Genomic DNA, 24,044 nt, shown 5'->3' on the forward strand with positions numbered 1-24,044 from the left:
TTAATGATTAATCGAAAAAAATAAAAAAGAATTTGCCCAGCCCGAATCAGTAAATGCCTAGACTCTCTGAAATACATAAACAAGACAGTCACGTTGAAAATCGAAATTCGGCAACTAGGGATGCACGATATATCGGCTGACATATCGTTATCGGCCGATAACTGCTTATTTTTAATATTATCGGTTATCGGTCTGATAGCAAAAGTAGGCCGATAAATGAAAGCCGATAAATGATGGATTATTTTGATTTGTTGAACCACTTCACTTGCTCATTACTGGCCATGTGAAGTTTTGATTGGTGCTTTCTGTGACATAGCACAAAGATGACACGTGTTGCGGGCTTAAGAAGAGTATGCTAGTCTAGCGCAAAGACAAGATGTCCGCGGTCTGGGAGTTTTTCATTGTGAAAATAATATGAGTATTTATCGGCCTATATATATATATATCCGTTATCGCCCCCCAAATATAAAGAGTTATCGGTTATCGGTATCGGTATGCAGTATTCAAAAATGGACTGAATTTGTATTTAAATAAATCATTAGCTATGATTAGCTGTTAGTTTGTACTATTTGATGAAGTTTGCATGGTTTAGGAAACACATGTGGTGTTGGTCTCTTGACAGTGTTCATGAAACAAGGTTACTCGGGCCTAAAAGCCACAAAACTTAAATGGTTCCTTTAGTGTGAATGAATTTGCTTAGATGCCAGGAATACAAAGACATCTGTATAGCATTAGTTCTCGACGAATTTCCAGATTGAACATTAAACATCATGTGGCAGCCAAAATGAAAGCTATATTAGTAAATGTATAAAGAATAGCAGAGTCAATTGACTGTAGATTTGAGCTTGGTTTTACTGTGTGGGTGTGTGTTGATGCTTTCTAATGTGGTTATTTGGTGTTTAAGCATGTGCAAAAAGGAAATAAGTACTTATCAAAGTTAGAAATTAAATACATTTTATGGAGAGGCATTTATCAGGTCAGCATTTTGTTTGAACCGTGCTTGTTTGCTGTTTAACAATTGCAAACAGTGCTATGGAAAATATTTCTAATTCTAGAAAACCGCATCCTCCCATCTGGAGCGTGTTAGTGCCTCACATTTACCCTCTGCACATGCTAACACAACTACATACAGAGTCATTTCACCCCCTTAACAAGCCATTAATATCTCAATCAGATTAAAAAAAAAAAAATCTGAATATGCTGTTTAGAAATACAGATTTGAAACTCAGAAATCGTCTTTGTTTGCTTCGAACGCTTGTAAAGATTAATTAAGTAACGTTGTATTAGGGTCACCACCTTGAGAGACGTGTAAGGGGAGGTTCACATATCGCATCTTTTGCGCGCTCAAGTCCGTTATTTCAAATGTAGGTGCGCGGTATGCGAGCTTATAATGGAAGCGATGTGCATGCGGTGCGACGTGCTCGTGTTTTCCAGGCGCGTCTGCATCGCATTGAGTTAAAAACATCTACATTTTTCAGAATGCCGCAAGCGCACTGCAGGTCACCTCACAAGAACCAACCAATGGTTGCGTTTCCCGCACGGTTTAAGACACGAAATGTGAACCGCTCAACACCAAATGCGGGGCATCGTGTTACTCACTCTAGTGCTCGAGTTGAATATTTTAAATGCTTATGAAGCGCATAGTGCGTGTTTTCGAAGCAAACGTGCCGCCCATAATGCGTCATTCGCGTCTGTTGGGTATTTGCATTGACTTTGTATGTAATCTACTCACGCAAATCGTTGAACTCGCGTTTGGTGTGTATGCCCCATAACACAGACGTCTAGTAAATTTCATCCCCAACAATTCTGCTATTAAACACGTTTTTCAAAAATGAACATCACATGGACTCTTGAAGAAGCATATATCATCAAAATTAACATCGTAGAGTTCATCGTAGTATTTTTTTACGTTTTTTACGTTATTGCTAAAAATCGCTGCAGCTGTAGAGAATATGTATGGGATTTTTACCTCTACGCTCTATTTTCCACTTGCCATTGGAAGAAATTTACTAAAACTTAAATTTTGAGATTCATATAGCGCACTTCATTCCAAGCAGGAAGTGCGCTATATGCTCCTGCTATATAGGGGGCGCTGAGAGACTAGTTTGTCAACATCAAACACCACAAGAAGATTGCGCTCATGTTTGGCCAGAGGCTGTTGGCAGATCCTTTGCATTTACCCTAATGTTGTAAATAACGTTCAGTTTCTAGCGGCTTCGTTGACTTGCATTATATGACAGAGCACTCGGGTTTCTGCAAAAATATCTCTCTCCGAAGTTTTTAAAATTTGTTATTGATTACTACCGAAAACTCAAAAAAATGGTATTCAGAGCAGCCCTACTTTGTATAAGAGAGGCAACTGTAGCTTTTTTATGGAGATGTTTTAGTCATTGATTATAAGTACAGTATAAAAAACTTAAAAATGTAAATTTTCAAATTGTTTTAATAAATGCATATATAAAATAGTTAGTAGTTGTAAATGTTTCGCAATGAATTCACAGTTTTTGTGAAAGTGATTTAAAGATAAATTGATGCCGTTTTAATGGTAACATAGACGTCTCTGATTGGTGGAGCTCTGTTACGTATTGCGTCTAGCGAATTTCATCACCAACAATTTTGCTATCAACACATTTTTTTTAAATGTACACCAAATTGACTCTTGTACAACCATATATCATTACATAAAATTCTCAGGGCTCATCATTAGTTTTATTTTTATTTTTTACAGCTTTTTACAGTTTTTTGCTTAAAATCATTGCGGCTATAGAGAGTATGAATGGGATTTTTACCTCTGCGCTCTATTTACACGGCCTCGATTATTTTCCACTTGCCATTTGAAGAAATGGACTGAAACTTGTCTGAGACAATCTGACTCAAAGTTTGGTTTCATAACGTGAACATGAGCCGAAACTCTGACCTCGTACTCCTGTTTATCATTATGAGGATCTACAGTTCGATAAGTAGGCCACATGCCTATTTCCCCGAAAGCATAACACTTGACAATTTAAAACCAAGAATTATATCACAAACAGACACGCATGCAGACCCATACACACTCATGCATTTACAATGATGTGCACGTGATTGCGCACCTGCACTAGTTTACATGATGGGGATTTTGCATTTTGTTCGTTTAGGACACTTCTTCTTTTACAATAATGTATGCAATGCATTATCGTAAGACCATTTTTTGGCAGTGCCTTATTGTATTTTTTTATTTTTATTTTCATGTGTCATATGGCCATACACAACAGGTTGTAAAAAGTGTTCATAATAATATATTGGACATTATTAGTAGATCTAATATCATGTGATTTGCATGTGGTCAGCTTTATTTTTTATTCGGCAGATATGTGAGCCAGCGGATGGGTGTATTAATAATTGATTGTTTTTACACCTGATGGTTTACATTGGCTGTTGTGTCTTGACTAGTTTGTTTTTCTGTGACCATTGTTCATTAACGCTGTTCACTCGTAGCGGTAAAGCACATCCATCAAGCTTATTAATAATATGACACTTTACTGTCTAAAGCCTCCCACACAAAACCATTCGCTCCACACGAGCAACATGTGACACCAGATAAAGATTTGCTGTTTGCTTTGCAAATGACAGGTCTTCATATTGTGTGTTTGTATACTGGGTGGAGGAACAATGCCAAGTGGGTGGTGCGTGTGAAATAGGGCCTGATCAAAATATTGACTGTGTGTATGGTTGCATGTAATTACGCAGTATGGGCCTGTGTTGCTTGTGTAATGCATTAAGCTATGAACGTAAAAGCCATTTCATAGTGTCTTTTAGGTCTTTTTAATATGAAAATCTGTTAAAAAAAATTGATTAACAAAGTGGAAATGGAAACTACGCAAGCCTGTTAAGGTGTTTTTAGTTCCCTATCAGCCAAATATAAACGTGTTTTCTGAAATATTGTTTGAAAACGTTAATAAAACATTATGTAATTTGTTTAGGCCTAGTCTTTTTTATGACCTCCCAATCCTTTGTTTTTCTTCATTTAGGAAGGGGTTCAACCCCAAAAATGTAATTCTGAAACCTGTATGACTTTCTTTTGTCTGTTTAACACAAAGGATGTTTATTTATGGCAGAAAGTCACAGCTGCTTTTCACACAATGAAAGTAAATGGTGACCAGTGAGCGAGATATTTCACGAATGATGCAGTTTCATCCTGCAACGCTTTTAAATGACTTGGCATTTAAAATGAGTTGCATGTGCTTCAGACAACTTTCGTTGTACTTTTAAGGTGCTTTTGTGTTCTTTTTGAACCTTCACTGCTCCAGTTTCTATCAGCTTTCGTTGTGTATGACAGCCACATGAATAATCTTCAAAAGTGTTTGAATTGATGACGTAAAAGGTCTTAAATGTGGATTTTTTTTATTTAACTGGGTCTTATTCCCCTCAGATTTAACCTCTAAAACACAGTTTACTATCAGTCATCTTTGCATTAGAGCTTTTTTTGAGCTGTTTTGGCTTTTTTGCATTTGAGATATGCAAAATATATCATAGATATTAAAGCTTTTAAAAGAATAATTCTACCAAAAAATGAAAATTCTGTTTTGATTTATTAACCTTCATGTATGAGTTTGACACCCATAGTAGAAAAAACAAATACTATGGAAGTCATTGGGTACCGTTAAAGGCGGAGTCCACGATGTTTGAAAAACGCTTTGGAAAAGGAGACGGGCCGACTACCAAAACACACTTATAGCCAATCAGCAGTAAGGAGCGTGTCTACTAACCCACATCCTTGCCAGGTTGCGTATGTGTGGGGCGGGTCTATCAACAGAAGGTCCAGATTCTATTGGGGTAGGGGCGTGTTTGTTTAGGTGATTTCAAATATCAACATTGGCTTTCAAACATCGTGGACTCCGCCTTTAACTGTATGCTTACCATTTAGAAAAATATCTTTTTTGGAGGCTGTGCAATTAATAGATTTTCAATTTCGGTTTTTGCACATTTTGATTGCAAAACAGATAATCGAGGTAATTCGATTAGTGCGCTGCATTCAGTTTCTGTCATTTCATTTTGTGTTATAAATACAGTGCTCCGTAAGCAGCTGCGCCTCTCTCTCTCGCACGCGAACGTGCACACGCTCTCGCATCTGTCCGAAGTCCAAACACAAAGTAGTAATCAGGCTTTCCCGCAGCACTTTGCAGTTCGGGCGGCCCGCCTAATAGGGGTGTGCATTGGCACTGCCCTCACAATTCGATTAAATTACGATTCACCAGGTAACGATTCAATTCGATTCTACAATGCATTGCGATGCATCAGAATTCTACTGTACACAACAAGACAAATTTTTAAGCAGTCAAGTGCAACTATTCTCAACAAAAACGGAAGCTTAGCAGCTTTAAGACAATGACAATTACATACCTGAGATGAGAATTTACACACAGCGTAAGTCTTGTCTAGTTTCTCATTAACTTCGTAGAATATGAAATGTGCCCATATATGTCCACTTTCCATGGAAAAGGGTACGTTTTTATTTACCCGTCTATCACTGTCATCTCTCTCCGCCTCAGCCATCTTGATTGTTGTTGTTATGCCCCCGGAAGTAATTGAAACTTCACAACTTTATTGTCCACTCGAGGCCAGAAAATAAACAGTGACATAATCGATTCTGAATCGTGCATGCGCGCATTGCGATGCATTGCCGAATCGATTGTTGTTGACACCCCTACCGCCTAAGCTGGGAAACCCTACCGCCTTAACTAGGTCGTCCAAAAAAACTAAAAAATTTGCGCACAAAAGGCCGTCAAGTGCTTCGAGAATAGCAGGGACGCACTTCACACCACGAGCGGGCACGCGCGCCACAAGGCCAAGTGAGTGTATTAGTCTATAGTTCTTGCAAATTTAGAGTAAGTTAGCTGTTGATTTTTGTTGTCTGCACGTGCCTGTTGATTCGATATAATTGTTGAGCGCTCTTGCTCACGTTATTTATGTGCATTATTTACATGCTACAGTAGTTAGACTTCTTTTAGGCTTCTTTAGTGGGAAAAAAAATCTGTTTTTACAGTCTTCACACTATCATCGTTCGCCAGACGTTCTACAACATCTGCTTCAGTTTGTGTTTATTAACGCTTTATTTCAATCACGCAGCTATTTTCGTTAGAGGTATTTGTTAAAAACATTTTATTCATTAATAATCTACTATGTGTTCATTTTCTGTCATAATTAAGTTTTATTTGAGTGTTTTAAATTAAATATTTTAATTTTCATCATGATCCGTATGCCCTGCCCCTTTGATTGCCACGCCCCCCGACCACAAACCACCTTAACTAACAAATTTTCTGCTGGAAACCCTGAGTAATCCTTATGTATTTGTTCAGTTTTGTGCATTTCATGCGAGATGATTGCAAACCTCTCTATGCCTCTCTTTCTCTCTCGCACGACACTAAAGAAACACTAAACAAATGCATTAAATTGTGTGTGTGCGTGTGCGGAAGTAATAGTGTTAAATAATCAGGATTATTATTTTGATCAAAATAATCAATATTATGATTTTTCCCATAATCAAGCAGCCCTACTTCTTTTGTGTTCAACATACAGGTTTAAAACAACATGAGTGTGAGTAAATGATAACATTTTTATTTTAGGTGAACTGTCCTTTTAAAGATTATACGTATACTATGAGTCTCACAATTCAGTATGTATATTTGGAAATTAAATGCTTCATCAGGCTGAACCTGAATTTGATCAATCTTAACTAGGGCTGTCACAATGATTAAATAATCGTCTCACCGCCATTGTTTGACCTCATCGCGATGATTTTAGATCACCGCAATGATTGCACATTTCTCTAAAAAACACAAGGGGGAGCTGCAGGAATTTATTTTTGTTGCAGCCACTACAGGCATGTGGTCCTGCACTAATATGACCTTAGCAGGATTGGCTACTATTTAGGCCTGTTCTGGTATAGTTTATTTTGATTGCATTTTTATTTTCATGTATTTTTATAGACACTTTATTGTGTTTATTTCTTGTGAAGAATTTTCAGATTTTGAAAGATATATTCATTAAATAATTATTTTGAAATGTGTGTTATATTTACTGCCAGGTAAACCTCGCAAAAGATTTAATTAATCATCATAATCGCCATAATTAATTAGGCAATTAACCATTAGCCAAATTTCATAATCGTGACAGCCCTAATCTTAACTAAAACTGAGTCACAGTAAAATGCTGTACATACTGGTGTGCTTTGCAGTTTGCATTGTTACCGTTGCTTCCAAGCTGCTTTTAATCGATCTGTATAAAGCACTCTATAAATAATGTTAACTTGATTTGACATTACATGCATCCTTGCATTGATCTCAAATCCTCAGAGGTCTAAAGTGACGGTTGACTCTGACTGCGTTTGTTTTCAGTTTTGTTGGCCTGATGTAAACACATGGTGTTAGGTTCCACAGTGTGGTTTTCAAGTGTGTGTGTTCATGTGGAAAACACGCCACAGCTCTTTCATTTGTGTATCAAAGGTGTTTGCCGGCTGCATGTTTGTGTAAATGCATGTGTTGAGTCTGTTTCGTGTGGACTCGCAGCTGTTTCAGCCTTTGCCGTTGATTATAAAGTGCACTTTTTTTAGTCGACTACTCGACTTCATTCATTGTATTGTAATGCAGGTGTTCTACTTTGTGGAAGTGTGTGTGAAACGTATACAATATTTATATGCTTGTATATGATTTATTACTTTTATATGTAAACAAATTAGAAAAAATATATATATATATATATATATATATATTTATAAAACAACATTTTATATAATATTTTATTTAGGTTTACTTAATTTCCTATTTAATGTACACATTTATAAACTCTACATTTATGAAAATTATTGTATAGCCATATATAGGATGTCATGATAATAAAGTAAACAACACTGAAATATCTAGACAGTTTAATAGAAACACTCGTTGTTATGATGAGTTTGTCATAGACATAATATGTTTATTCTTGGAGTATTCTTGATTTGTGTCATCATACTTTCGGTGCAGATAGTTTGTTGTTTGAAATGGGAGCAGGGACGGTGATAAATGAATAGAAACTTGTCACCTGAGAAATCAAGTCAAGTATCGTTTCTCATTGTGGTTGTACTGCCACATTGTAGAAAATTTGCAGTTCACATTGAAGTTCACCACATTATTTACTATGTCCATCAAGATTTTATAGTAGTGCCATTTGTGATGACGACACATAGATTTTTTTTAATGAATGAATCTTTCCTTTCCTATTAAAAGCAGCAAACCGTAACTTTTGCCTTTCTGTTTCTTCGATTAATTGTGGATAATAATTAAATCGATAAAACTTGACTATGGTCAAAAAAGCATGGTTATGCACGTGTGTGGAAAAAATAAAGCAAGCGCGCAAGAGTAAAACTAGCCATGATCACAACAATGCTTGATGCCAAGCACACACACGTGTGCTTTTTAACGTCATGCGAAACGAAGCTGGGTGCCAACGCAACAAAGTGGCATCCGCGGTGGATCTGATAGGGTTCGATACAGAGATTTCAAATACGGTTACTAAAAGCCTGCAAGCTTGGCATATTATCTCTTCTAACGCTGCTATACACAGGGAAGGAGACCAGAAGCCATTTTTAATAAACAGATTAAAATGCGATCTTAAATTCCGGCAAGAAACTGTACAATGTTTGACTGTCGAACACTCAGAACGCCTGCAACAGTTGTCACTGATCATTATTGACTGTCTGAGGCACTCACACTATTCAAGTTGACATTACGGGTTTTTTCTAATGGTATAATACCGAAGGTTGGCATCTCCACAATATAAGAATCACTGCTGAAAGTGCGCCGCAGGTCCAAGGTGGTGGTGACGACGGGAAAAGTGCCCTTTGCATAACGATTAATCGTGATTAATCTGTAGCAGAATAAAAGTTTTTGTTTACATCATATATGTGTGTAAACTGCGTATAATAACTTTGTATAAATGCACACACATGCATGCATATATTTAAGAAATGTTTACATGTGTGTATATACATTTGTATATTTATGTATAATTTATATTATATAAATATAAATACTTATTTTTTTTGTATTATACATGCATGTGTGCATATTTATATATACATAATTAATTATTATACACAGTTCACACACATATATGATGTGAAGAAAAACTTTTATTCTGCTATAGATTAATCGCGATTAATCGTTATGCATCCCTACTTTGTATGCTTCTTGGATATAATTACAACAAACAGTGTATTAACGACTTGGAAAGTGAATTGAACAACTAGAAAATTAACACTTGATGATAATTAAACCTTTTACTGACATGGACACATGGACTTACATTCAACTGTTGCCAGAGTGTGCATGTGAGGCGAAGTTATACACTGTGTCATTATATTTCATTACGAGAAGTTTAAATTAATAATTTAATCAAAACACCAACTACACTGACAAAAAATATTTTATTTTTATATTATATTTGCATAAGGAAGCTGGCGTTTTGATTGCCGTTTACGTACCCGTTTATGTCATTGGCTACTGCAGTAAAGGCTTATTGCACTATTAGAGTTAACAATTATTTGATCAATTGATTGTTAATTTAAACGATCATCGATGATGGGGAATTGCATAAATTGACATCCCTACTTTGCATACTAAAGTTGTACATGTCTGATGAACTCTGGGAATACGTATCTTATGTGACCAGTAGAAAACCAGTACATCACGGCGTAACCTATCTCTCTACTAAAAAGCAAATATGGATGGAGTGTTTCCGCCCATATTTGCAGCAATGTCTGAAAAATATTTGCCTGCACAAAGTGTGCAGGCAAAGTATGACTGCCCTTTAAATCTGGGATGTCTGTAATCACCACATCATCTGTCATTTTACTTGAAAGAAGTACATCCTAAAAGTAATTTGTCATCTGAACAAGTATTATATCTGCTGCGTTTGTTCTGACTAAATGAAAACGTAAATGTTTCAACATAAATCACCCTGATGTTGTCTTGGCTTTTCAGATGCATTTAATCTCTTAAAATATTGAATAATAGTAACTCTTGCTTTAGCACTGTCACAATCCCTTTTTATCTGGAAACTCTCCTGATGATGTAAGACTGTAATAAATTAACGTTTACATGATTGTCCCTTAGGGCTGCATAACAATTAATAAAAGTCATCATATATATGTGTGTACTGTGTATAATAATAATAATAATAATAATAATAATAATGTGTATATATAAATACACACACATGCATGTATATTTTAGAAATATTTGTGTATTTTTATTCTTTTATATATAATTTATATTATATTAAATTATATGTGTATATATAATATAAATTATATAGAATTTATGTATTTATAATTGATAATAAATACTTAATAATTGAAAAAAATATATAAATCTGTTTTCCCCTTAAAATTATACTTGTGTGTTTGTGTGTCTGTATTTGTAAATACATAATTATTTTGAACAGTAAACACACACATTAGTTGCGATTAATCGTTATGCAGCCCTACTCACTTAAAACCTTATGAATTAAATTCTGCCATCTAGATGAGAAATTTAAACTAAGCAACTGATGAACAAGTTAGAAAGGTCCTCTTTCTGTTTGCAAACGTGACTTAATCGCACAATATGTTAAAAAAGTTTAAGTTATATTTCCCGCAAAGCTAAGTATAAATCATTATAAGCCTAACGTTTAAATGGGATTAAGGAGACCACTGGTTTTTTATGTATTACTTTATGTTTAACTAAAAAAGTTACAGATTGCAGCTTTAAATAAAAAGTGTGGGTTTGTTCTGTTTATAGACAGTTTCATCGGACACGTGCGCATTGTCGCGGTAACGTGACTGAACCGACGTGAACTTCCTGTCTGTATTTATTTATCGGTCTGGCTTACCTTGTCGAAAATAAAATGTTTTGGTTTGCTAAAGATGAGAGGAGACGATAAGCGTAGATCACAATTGTGCAGAGAGGTTAGCAAGAATTTAAGGAACTTTAGCTAACATTTAATTTTTTTTTTTAAACGGTAACGTTAGCTCAGTCTAATAGATATGTTTTATATTTGCTTGTCATTTATTTCCCTTATTCTTAGAAATAAACTACTCTAAAAGGTTATTTTTGATTGTATGTGGAAGTCTACCGGAAGTTGCGTGTAGTAAACAAAAGCCGTTTGTTTATGTTGTTGCTGCTAAAATCGTCTAATCAGCCTACAAATGTTTTATTATTCATAAAGTATATTGCTATTGACCAAAATGTTTGAATATTGTGATGTGAACTTATCACCCCAGCAGTGTATGCGTGTATTCGTTGTCATTTATAAACATGTGCATAATGACCTTGTACAGGCTTTGTCACATCTCTTTTTAAACCTGCAGCCGCTGAGCTGGTATACCTGACCTCACAGCGCTACCAATGGAAAGCACCGTCTGTTCCCCTTCATCTCTCTCTCTCTCTCTCTCTCTCTCTCTCTCTCTCTCTCTCTCTCTCTCTCTCTCTCTCTCTCTCTCTCTCTCTCTCTCTCTCTCTCTCTCTCTCTCTCTCTCTCTCTCTCTTTGTGTGTGTGTGTAGGTGCTGTGGTTCACCTTCTCTAGTCCGTAAACAGGATGCTCGCTCGACCTGTGTGAATATGAAGTTGAATATGAGTAGCTGCGTGTTTTTATTGTGCTGTGTTGTGCCATTGTGATTGCTGCATTTTCCAGCAAGCATAAAAAGCTTGTGCATATATTGCAAAAAAACCTATATAATCTAGTATTTGCATCTGAAAGGACATTGATGGCTAAAAAGCCTTTCTTTTTGGCAGTGTTGTTGAGAGAGTAAAGGATCAACGCATACGTTGTTTTGTTTGTTGTTTTAATGCTGTTGTGCATTAAATGAAACAAAAACAAAGAGAAGTTGCTTGATAACTAAATGAAGTTTGTCCATCATTGGAAGGTTTTGACTGACACAGGAAACTTGCTTTTTTTCTTGAATTTATTTTCTCTCTCTCTCTCTCTCTCTCTCTCTCTCTCTCTCTCTCTCTCTCTCTCTCTACCCTTTTCGTGTCTTTATTGGCATTTTAGAAGGATGTTTACTTTATTTACATTTGCTAAAGCATAGAAACAATAAATACAGATATTTACAAACAATTACACATTAAAGAAAAAGAGATAGCATATTCTCTCTTTCTTCTCTCACCCCATCTTAATTTCCTGCCGAGCATTCTCTCTCTCTCTCTCTCATCCCATCTCTCCTTCTGACGTGCACTCTCTCTCTCACCCTATCACTCTTTCTGCTGTGCACTCTCTCTCATCCCATCACTCTTTCTGTCGTGCACTCATTCTCACCCCATCACTCTTTCTGTCGTGCACCCCTCTCTCTCTCTCACCCCATCATTTTTTCGGCCGTTCACTCTTTCTCACCCCATCTCTCTTTCTGCATTGCTCTCTCTCTCACCCCATTTAATTCTGCAGTGCACTTTTTCTTTCACCCCAATCACTCTTTCTGCCGTGCACTCTTTCTCCCTCACCCCATCACTCTTTCTGTCGTGCACTCTCCTTCTCACCCCATCACTCTTTCTGCCGTGCACACTCCTTCTCACCCCATCTCTCTCTTTCTGCCGTGCACTCTCTTTCTCACCCCATCACTCTTTCTGCCGTGCACTCTCTTTCTCACCCCATCTCTCTCTTTCTGCCGTGCACTCTCTCTTTCACCCCATCACTCTTTTTGCCATGCACTCTCTCTTTCTCACCCCATCACTCTTTCTGCTGTGCACTCTCTCTTTCTCACACCATCTCTCTTTCTGCGGTGCTCTCTTTCTTTCTCACACCATCTCTCTTTCTGCGGTGCTCTCTTTCTCTCTCACCCCATCACTCTTTCTGCTGTGCACTCTCTTTCTCTCTCACCCCATCACTCTTTCTGTCGTGCACTCTCTCTCACCCCATCACTCTTTCTGTCGTGCACTCTCTCTCTCTCACCCCATCTCTCTCTTTCTGCAGTGCACTCTCTCTTTCACCCCATCACTCTTTCTGCCGTGCACTCTCTCTTTCTCACCCCATCACTCTTTCTGCCGTGCACTCTCTCTTTCTCACCCCATCACACTTTCTGCTGTGCACTCTCTCTTTCTCACCCCATCTCTCTTTCTGCGGTGCTCTCTCTCTTTCTCACCCCGTCACTCTTTCTGCCGTGCACTCTCTCTTTCTCACCCCATCACTCTTTCTGCCGTGCACTCTCTCTTTCTCACCCCATCACTCTTTCTGCAGTGCACTCTCTCTTTCTCACCCCATTACTCTTTCTGCCGTGCACTCTCTCTTTCTCACACCATCTCTCTTTCTGCCGTGCACTCTCTCTTTCTCACACCATCTCTCTTTCTGCGGTGCTCTCTTTCTTTCTCACCCCATCACTCTTTCTGCTGTGCACTCTCTTTCTCTCTCACCCCATCACTCTTTCTGTCGTGCACTCTCTCTCACCCCATCACTCTTTCTGTCGTGCACTCTCTCTCTCCCACCCCATCTTTTTCTGCATCATCACTCTCTCTTTCTCACCCCATCTCTCTTTCTGCCTTGCTCTCTCTCTCTCTCTCTCTTTCACCCCATTTCATTCTGCAGTGCACTTTCTCTTTCACCCCAATCACTCTTTCTTCTGTGCACTCTTTCTCCCTCACCCCATCACTCTTTCTGCCGTGCACTCTCTTTCTCACCCCATCTCTCTCTTTCTGTCGTGCACTCTCTTTCTCACCCCATCTCTCTCTTTCTGCTGTGCACTCTCTTTCACCCCATCACTCTTTCTACCGTGCACTCTCTCTTTCTCACCCCATCACTCTTTCTGCCGTGCACTCTCTCTTTCTCACCCCATCACTCTTTCTGCCGTGCACTCTCTCTTTCTCACACCATCTCTCTTTCTGCGGTGCTCTTTCTCACCCCGTCACTTTTAGGGATCGACCGATATGGATTTTTTTTGTGCCGATGCCGATACCGATTTTTTTCCATCAGCCTTAGCCGATGACCGATACAGGCTGCCGATTTTCTTTAGCCGATATTTGGAGCCGATACTGCTTTTTCTCATTCAGTTTATATCATAAAAATGACACAATGATAAAACCAAATGTTACAACTCTTAATTTAAAAAAGGAACATTTACTGAACTATATTTAACAAATAGTAAAAAAAAAGGTGAGGTTGAACAAGTAAAAAAATTCAGTGCTGCTTAAAATACATAAATAAAATAATAATTACACCATTGCACACAGTAGCAGCAACCAAGCAGCATAACAAGGCGAACACTTTACTTTATCCATGAAAGTAACCAACTATTTACAACCTATTTAATGCTTAGGTCTTAAGTTTTAGTGCACTTAACTTAATCTCTTGTAGAGCAAATGTCTTTAATAAGAAGACAAGGAATAAGGAAGAAGACAGCAATACTGATCAAAAAACAACTTAAAAAGAATTCTGAATAACATGCCAATTGCCCCACTTCTGTACCTCACACACTCTAGTGCCCTATAACAAATGCGAGGGATAGTTAGTTTGCCTCAGCTCGCTTAAAACGCATAAAACTGAACAAATACATGAGGATTTGTGTACGGACTTCGGTCAGATAGTAGAGCGCGTGCACGTGGGAGATGTGCAGTGAGAGAGACATGGATGAGAGAGTGCATGTATCTTTGCGCTCCAAGGGAACGGAAATGTTGACAAAACTTACAAAACAACACTTCTCCGGTCACATAAAAGTCATGTGGGAACTGTTTGGAACTAAGTGCTTTGGGTCGAATTTCTTAATTTTTTTCCGCTGACGAAAATTCCGCGAAACTCCGCGTTAACAACCATAAACGTATGCAACCATGAACTGCGCTTTCCACAATGACGAGAAACTATCAGCAATGGATATTGATTTTTAGCCTTTTACTACTACATATATTTATGAGATGAGAATTAAAAACCCACCCTGTCCAGCTATGATCAGCTGTTCGGCTGATCACATGACCTGCGTTCGCTTGCGGCATTATGAGCACGCGTCGCGTCCAAACATCAGACTGGTGGTCGCTGAATAAAACTCCTATAAATACCACGAAATCACGGAACAACGTCAGCATTATTTAATCCAATGACCAGTGTTCGTAACAGCTGCCGTATGCATACGGTTAGCCTTAAAGCTATTTGAAGCTCCCTAAATACAATGTCAAGCAGTTTTATAGGCATTCGCGTTTTCCATTAGGACCACCAAACTTTCTTAGCTATGGTTGCACGCACATATAGAGCAACGTGTTAACACTTTCAAAGTATATGGCAATATTTCAGTCAAACAGTTAAAAGAGGCTTTGAAGTTTAAAACTTACCAGCGCAGGCTTGGAGCGCTCCGCTCTGCTAGTGGGGGGAGGGGCAGTGCACGGGCTGCAGGCAGCCTCCAGCAACACAGAGCTGCCTGTGGATGCCTGTCTGTAATTAATGCCGGGGAAAAACTATCGGCGAACGCAAGCCGCGAATCGGCCGATACACCTAAAACCTGCTAAAATCGGCCCGATGTATCGGCCGGCCGATATATCGGTCGATCACTAGTCACTTTTTCTGTCATGCACTCTCTCTCTCTCCCCATCACTCTTTCTGCTGTGCACTCTCTTTCTCTCTCACCCCATCACTCTTTCTGCTGTGCACTCTCTCTCAGCCCATCACTCTTTCTGTCGTGCACTCTCTCTTTCACACCCCATCACTCTTTCTGCCATGCACTCATTCTCAGCCCATCACTCTTTCTGTCGTGCACTCTCTCTTTCTCACCCCATCTCTCTTTCTGTCGTGCACTCTTTCTCACCCCATCACTCTTTCTGTCGTGCACTCTCTCTTTCTCACCCCATCTCTCTTTCTGCCTTGCTCTCTCTCACCCCATCTCATTCTGCAGTGCACTCTCTCTCTCACCCCATCACTCTTTCTGCCGTGCACTCTCTCTCAGCCATCACTCTTTCTGCCGTGCACTCTCTCTTTCTCACCCCATCACTCTTTCTGCCTTGCTCTCTCCCTTTCTCATCCCGTCTCTTTCTTTCTGCCATGCACTTTCTCTTTCACCCCATCACTTTTTCTGCCGTGCACTCTTTCTCTCACCCCATATCTCTCTTTTTGCCGTGCACTCTCTCTCTCTCTCTCTCTCACCCCATCACTCTTTCTGTCGTGCACTCTCTCTCTCTCACCCCATCTCTTTCTGCAGTGCACTCTCTCTCTCACCCCATCACTCAACGTTGTGGTCCGATATCTCTCTCTCTCTCTCTCTCTGTTTTGTGGGGACATTCCATAGACGTAATGCATTTTATACCATACAAACTGCATTTTCTATTCCCCTTACTTACCCCATTCCCTAACCTCAACCATCACAGAAACCTTTCTGATACTTCACATTTTCAAGAAACATCATCCTGTTTTATTTATAAGCTTGTTTCCTCATGGGGACATCAAAATGTCCCCATAAAGTCACAAAAACACTGGTATTCCTATCTTTGTGGGGACAATTGGTCCCCACAACGTGATAATTACCAGGTACACACACACACACACACACACCTCATCTCTCTTTCTGCCTTGCTCTCTCTCTCTCACCCCATCTCTCTATCTGGCTTACTCTCTCACCCCATCTCTCTCTCTCTCTCTCTCTCTCTTTCTTTCTTTCTCTCTCTCTCTCTCTCACACACACACACACAATCTCTCTTTCTGCCTTGCTCTCTCTCTCTCTCTCACTCTCTCTCTTGCTTTCTCTCATTCCATATTTCTCTCTATGCCTTGCTGACTCTCTTTCATGTGTATTTTCTCAGTACTGTGTAAAGCTGTGGTGGGGCTTTCGAGAGTGGCATTAAAGTTCAGAGTGATTGACACCCTCTTTTAGCAGTGCTCGGCATCGGAGGGAGAGAGAGGGAGATAAATAAACGAGGAGTTTAAAAATAAAGCCAGAAAGATATGAAAATATTCAAAGCCAGCAAGGGTCAGCGTTTAGACCCGTCTGCATGTGTGGATATGCACATATATGCTTTAAAAAGTCATATCGAGTATGATTTTTACTTGCTGATTTCAAATGACTTTCACACTGACCACAACATCTTTTCGATGGCTGTTGAGTGCAGACACACGTAGATCACCGGCTAACAAAGAATTGGTAGATATTATTATTTTTTTATTGGATTTTTTTTATCAGTTACACTGTAACGGGTATATAAACGTACCAACATACTGATAACCAGATAAACAAATGACTATGCAGCACTGTAACCTTATTTGTCATTTTAACATCTGAAACCCTTTACTAATCAGATTTTTCAAAATCAGTGTGCGGCTCTGTCTTGCGACCTTGTTACTACTGATAGCATTGTATCGTTTCTAGATTTCTTTCCTTGTTGTTATTGTGAATTTCATCGTCTGACTCAATCTGAAAGGTAGTTACGAGAATGTGACTAACATCAAAAGTAACAAATGGGAAGCTAGTTATTTAGCTGAAAGACACGCTGCTTTTGGGGTTTATAATAACACACACATGAATATATCAAATCATATTTTATGCATAACTTTGACTAGAGATGAAACTGTATGAACATTTTACATTACAGTTATAGTGACCAAAATCAATATTATCATGATTTTGTAAACAATTTTTAGACATGTAAAAAAGTACTAATGCAAACCAAATTTAAAATTGATTTTATAAGTGCACTTTTGTTTGCATAAACATCAAATAAATAACATTAACATTAATCATGGCACATTTCAGGCAAAACGAAACTACGGAGATTAGCGCCGCTTTAGTTTTATCAATGAAAGGCTTAAAATAGCGCTGTTCACCTTGTGTTCACTCCAGAAGTCAGAAAAAACGTAAAACTTGTGTTTAGTACCTTAGATTAGATAAATGGGCGGAGGAAGGCGGTTGCGTGTGGCTTTTCGAACACATTCAACCACATGTGCGTTTACACTACAAAAGCAATCCGATTGAAAGGGGTTTCGAGTACCTCTGAATGTGGTTGAAAGTGGTCGAAAGTGGACGCGTTCAAAACGTTTTGAACACCGTTTATACCTGGCATTAACGTCGTCCACTTGTGATCCAATCGACGAAAACGCATGTTAATGCTATGTGTAAGCAGCCTCATAGAAACACACACACAAATACACACACTGGTATGACTGACACAGAGAGCATTTGTATGGAATTTGGCAAAAAAAAGTCAGTCACAAATGCAGAAAATAAGATATAAAGGGGTGTGACCTAATGCACGCACACGTACACTCACAAACACACGCACGCACACACAGGCGCACACACACACACACACACTTGCGCACAGACCCACACAGTTACACTTACTTTTCTGTGGCATTTTGTAAAAACAGACATTTCAAAATGCATCAAAACTATAAAAAATTACTATTTGAAATAATATTTGTTTTTAATATCCTTTCTAATGTTTAAATAAACATAAATTCACAAAATGTATTACTAAAGTAGTGATGTGAGCAGTTGTCCATATCCAATAAAATGAAAGGGTCTCTATGGGCATCTGCTGGTCGAAATGATTTAATTCCTAAACGGTAATTCTTTTATTTTATTTTTTCTAAAAAATGATGGCTGAATTCAACACCTCACACCTATATCAATATTTAAAAACAATTTAAATCAAATTTAGATCATAATCTATGTGAATTTTCATAAAAATGTGATCTTTTTCAGGCAAGCCAATGGTGTAGTTGAGGAATTTAGTGGTAAACGGGTACAAAAGTACTTCAAATCTCTCAAAACACATCTTCATGTATATATGAGAAGTAAACAAAAAAGTCATATATTATTTGTATTATTAAAAATGTATATTTTTCATACAATTATGCTTTCAATTTTGGGGTCATATAGACCACAAGGGCCAGAAGTGTAAACAGAAAACGAGGAGCGTTTAAGGGTTACACTCATCAGATCACATCATTTAATGGAAAATGAGATTGATCTGTCTGAAAAAAAAGTAAACGTGTGTCAGTACAACTAGATTTCCCTAAATGTAAAAAAATTGCATTTAAATTCAGTCAGTAAAGCACTGTCATCACAAACACATGGAAGCAGACGTGATTGAATGTGTTTGTCTCACTTTATTGCTTAAATTGTTTGATGCTAGACGTGACAATGCCACGGTTAAACAGTAATTAAAAAATGATGCAGTGGACATTTTTATCACGGTTAACAATTAAACCTGTCTAATCTTTAACTTTGATATAAAACAAAATCTTCAGCTACTGGATTAAGTGAATTATGAATGGACTGTGTTGTTCGCCTGCATGATTCAAGCATGTCGACAATAACATTTATGCATTTGTCAGATGTTTTTATCCAAAAGTGCATACAATTTTATCAAGTATATGTGTTCACTGGTGTTGAACCCATGACCTTTGCACTCCTAATGCAATGCTGTACCAGTCGAGCTACTGGAACACTGGACTGAGTGCTGCTGTTATGCGGTCGACTGGACGTCTAGAGGCAGGAAATGCATCTGGATTCACGTCAGAAAGAAGATAAACAACATTCTGCACAGCCTTGCAAACCAGTCGCATTGTGTACCGTGAGGGTAAATATTCCGGGCGACGACAAACATGCCAAATATGGCAAGAGACGTTTGGCGACAATGCGGACGAAATAAACGTAAATATATCTGTTTTTGAAGAAGTCAGCGGTTCAGCCGTCACCACCGAGGACTTTAAGTAACGATACACCAAAAATATATCAGCCAGACCAATTTTGAGATTACTGGCATTGACTGATTACTGTACTAGCTTGACCAAAAACAGAACTGATGGGTGACCATTGTGTCAGTTTCAGAACGACACCCATGTCAATGTTTTATAATGTAAATAATTACACTTTATTGCTTGAGTTCCTGTCGGTTGTCTACTACTTATTTTTAATGTTTCATTAACCGTAAACCATGGTTTGGGGGCTTTTTGCAGTTCCAATATAGACGCAAATGCAATGTGGGTCACTTTTAGACACAAACTAATATTAAATATCTCGGTAAGCTTATTTAGTTTCAATTTCTTCTACCCAGGAAGTTTAATATGAGGTTACGTGCCTTTAGAAATAGAGAAATAAATCATGTGTTTAACTGTACGTGTGTGGTGTCAAATAAGTGTGTGTGTGCGCTTGTAAATGTGAATTTCTTGGTGTGTTTGCTATCCTTTAATTTGAAGATATTACTGCATTGTTGCTCTTTGTAGACTTTGGCAGCGAGTTGCGTTTTTTTTGTCGGTATGTGTGAAACTATTTTTAGGCCAAGATTTAACCCTGACTCATAGAAAATAAGAGATATTTGTACACAGACAGAGCCGTGAATGACACACACAGTTCCGCATGATTCCTAAATCTTCGATGTGTCAGATCGGACCGAATACACACTGGAAATTCCTCCAGCCGGAACCGTCCGAATTCATTTTCCGGGAATCCGCTCTCATTTTTCCCAAGGAGATTTTGTGTACGTGTATTTTGTGTCTCTGTGAGTGTGTTTGTAGGCGTAGGTCGAAGGTTTTGGAGCACGGGTCATCGCTCTATTCTCTTTTCATTTCCAGATGAACATTCTTGGCTAATCCCAGTAGTAAAGGAAAATCATCTTTTCCTCTTCTTTTTTTCCCTGGGTGCTCGAAACCCACACTGGATGACATTTACAGACTGGCCTGAAACAACATATATGTTTTTGTTATACAAGTTGACACACTTATTCACTTTATTGGTCTTTCGATTTGTGCAATGTAATGGAAAGCCTTTTTTATTTGTTTGTGGTGAATGATTTTGCTCTTATGTAAGCTTGTCTGGTCTCTAATGTATTATGAATATGATTATTCCACAATGAGTCCAAATCTGTAAAAAAGCATATTACTCAGTTTTATCTAAAGTGATGTCAAATATTGATACATTTATACTGTATTAATAATTTCATTACAATTCTCACTTTGTGTGTTTCAGGATTACAAAACGGCAAAGCTTACCATACCCTGTTCAGATATCCACGAGATACGACGGTGTAATCGACTAGAAATGCCTGACAACATGAACACATTTGTTTTAAAGGTGAGCAATGCTTAAAAACACACACGTTTATTTTTATAACATCCTAGCAAATTACTAGAGTTACTATTACTTCTGTAATATCTTAAAATAAGATCTGTTTTTGTGTACTTAAAAAGTTAATTCAACATCTTACAATTAAATATAGAAAATGCAATATCACATGAGATGGAGTGCTGTTAGACTTTTTTCAGACGTGAGTCAGATTTGTGATGGGGGACGTACTTTACCACAAACATAACTTTAAACATAAAATGTATAAATTCATTTAAATTGTTAAGTTTGACAGTTTTCGTTTAAATAGTTTTAATGACGATTTATTAAATTGTATATAATATTTATTATATTGTTTGTATTATTTGTGTATCATTTTTTATATTTAAATATAAAATTATTAAATATAAATATTTTTATTAGGTATATCTGAATTTAGCGATTTTATAAATATAAACATATGCACATACATAATTTCTTAATCGTTTTTGTTTTAATCATATTTAGGTTAATGGCACATTACGTGAGCCTAGTTTAAAAGTGGGTTGTAGAAGTGAAATTTTTTTATCTTTTGCTTTCTGCTGAAGTCATGTTTTACGGTCAGACAAAGAGGAATATTAATCGAGCAGCTTCTGTCTGAAACTATTTTAACTGCTCTTTAAAAAAAAACTTGTTTAATTATTATGCATGCAGTTTTCTGTGAAAAAATTATTAGTTATTGTTTTTGTATATATATATATATATCACTGTAATTTAAATTCTTATTTATTGTGTTAATTGTGTCCTGAACCTTTATGTGTCAGAGTTAGGGATGCATAACGATTAATCGCGCTTAATCTATAGCAAAATAAAAGTTTTTGTTTACATCATAAACAGTATGGGTGTAAACTGTGTATTATAATTATGTATATATAAATATGCACCCATGCATGTATAATTTTAAGAATAAAAATTATATATTTAGTATTTAATTATAGTATATTTTACATAAATATACAAATGTATATACACATGTAAACATTTTTTAAAATATAGGTCACGGTTATGAAATTTGGCTGACGGTTATTTGTCTAAATTGTGGCAGTTATGACGGTTTATTGCCTGTTTTAGGACTTTGGCGTTTATGATGATTAATTACCTGTTTTATTGCTTTGCATTTAATTCTCATACCTTTTTTGTTTGTTCATTAAATATTTTTTATACAAATATATCTTTAAAAAAACTGAAATTTTTTATACAAAGTGTCTGAAAAATAACTGAAAATAAAAATGGAATAAAATAAACTGACTATAACAGAACAGGCCTTAAATACTAGCTAGTCTTTTAGGAAACATCTGATACTGTCTCGTTTATACAGGCGCTGCACCTCCCCCTTGTGTTTTTTAAAAAGATGTGCAATCATTGCGGTGGTCTGAAATCATCGCGATGAGGTCAAACAATCGCGATAAAACGATTATTTAATCATTGTGACAGCCCTACTTAAATATATGCATCTATACAAAGTTATTATACACAGTTCACACACACACACATACGATGTAAACAAAAACTTCTATTTTGCGTTAAATTAATGGCGATTAAACGTTATGCATCCCTAGAGAAAAGTTTTTATTTGTTCACTACCAATATACAAAATTTACTTGAAAATGTGCAGTTTACATAAAGAAGATGACAGCTGATTACACTTTGTTACTTATTCATCACCCAAACGCACGATTATCAGACCATCTTAAAAATTCATGAATAAATCAAATAAGCCTAATATCAATGTAGAATTAATATCTGCAGCTAGCTATATTAATAATACAATGTTTTGTAAAAAAAAATTTTTTTGGATGAATCGTCTCTAGGGCTCTCCAAAATAAAACGAACTTTCGCCTAAATCTTTTATTCTGCCATCTTTCCTGTTGCTTGACCCTCAACCCACGCTTGTCTCTCTCTCTCTCTCTTTCTCTCTGCAGGTCACAGGTCATCCAGGTAGTTTAATATTCGAGGCAGAGAACGAACAGCAGGTGAGCTCATGGACCACGGAGCTTCGAGAGTGCATCTGCAGCAGGTCAGATCATCTGAACTAAACTTACTTCTGAGCACTCCAAACATCTGCAAAAGTTCCTGACATTCCCCTACTGAGAAAACCCACTCATTTCCTTTTGCGCACACACACAGTAAAACCGCTCTATATTAATAAAACATACTGAAATCCATTGCATTTGGCTGCTGACCTATTATGATGACTATATCGAAGACTTGTTTTTGTGTTAGTGCACGTGCACGTGTGCCGCACATACCATCTGTGTGTTCTGCATATGGTATGTCTGTCACAAATAGTGTGTATGTTTGTCTGTTTGTGTGTGTGTGTGTGCATATGTTTCATTTCCTTTTATTGGTGTGAGGGTACTGAGAACTGAAGCCCGTGTGAATGTATAAATGTGAGTTAGGAAGAGAGAGAGTGTGTCTTCCTGTTATTCTGATTACTAAGAATCTCAAGAGCTCGACTCAGCACATCTCATTGGCCTCTTTCTCTCCATGCCATCTCTTTATGCGCATCTCTATATTTCACCTTAACCCTTGCATAGTTCACATTTTGGTTCACCAAACGTGCGTACGTTTGTCTTGTCTTGAGAAAAAAAGCGACGTATACAATAGCAGGTTGGCTTTTCCAAGAATCGCAAGACACATTTCCTTACTTGAACCAAAAGCTTTTGTACTGCTGCCTGCCGCAGCTTCCCCAAAACCCCATCTCACCCGCCCTCTCTCTCTCTCACTTTTTCGTTGTATTTTTTAACTGTGCTTACTAACATGCAACTTTAAACCTTCCTGTAGTTGGATAAAGGTATGCACGATATATACCATACAACAAATTGTCAAAAAAAAAAATTTTTGTCTAACACAGTGGTTCTCAAACTTTTTCAGCGTGCGGCCCCCTTTGTGTACGGTGCATTCCTTCGCGGCCCCCCCAAAGAAAATTTATGACAAAAATAGTTCTAAAACATCACATTTTAATTAAACAAAACATGA

General features: G+C 37.5%; 1 protein-coding gene across 1 annotated transcript in view; it reads left to right on the forward strand.

Annotated features, from left to right (window-relative positions):
* The window catches only part of sh2b3 (SH2B adaptor protein 3), a 49,038-nt gene that overhangs the window by 14,529 nt on the left and 10,465 nt on the right, over nucleotides 1-24,044 (forward strand). Inside the window, exons 3-4 of the mRNA XM_055198394.2 lie at nucleotides 20,931-21,035; nucleotides 22,988-23,082. Coding sequence (XP_055054369.2) covers nucleotides 20,931-21,035; nucleotides 22,988-23,082 — 200 coding nt within the window. The remainder of the gene's footprint in view (nucleotides 1-20,930; nucleotides 21,036-22,987; nucleotides 23,083-24,044) is intronic.

Source organism: Misgurnus anguillicaudatus, chromosome 22 (assembly GCF_027580225.2).
Source record: "Misgurnus anguillicaudatus chromosome 22, ASM2758022v2, whole genome shotgun sequence".
Classification (NCBI taxonomy): domain Eukaryota; kingdom Metazoa; phylum Chordata; class Actinopteri; order Cypriniformes; family Cobitidae; genus Misgurnus; species Misgurnus anguillicaudatus.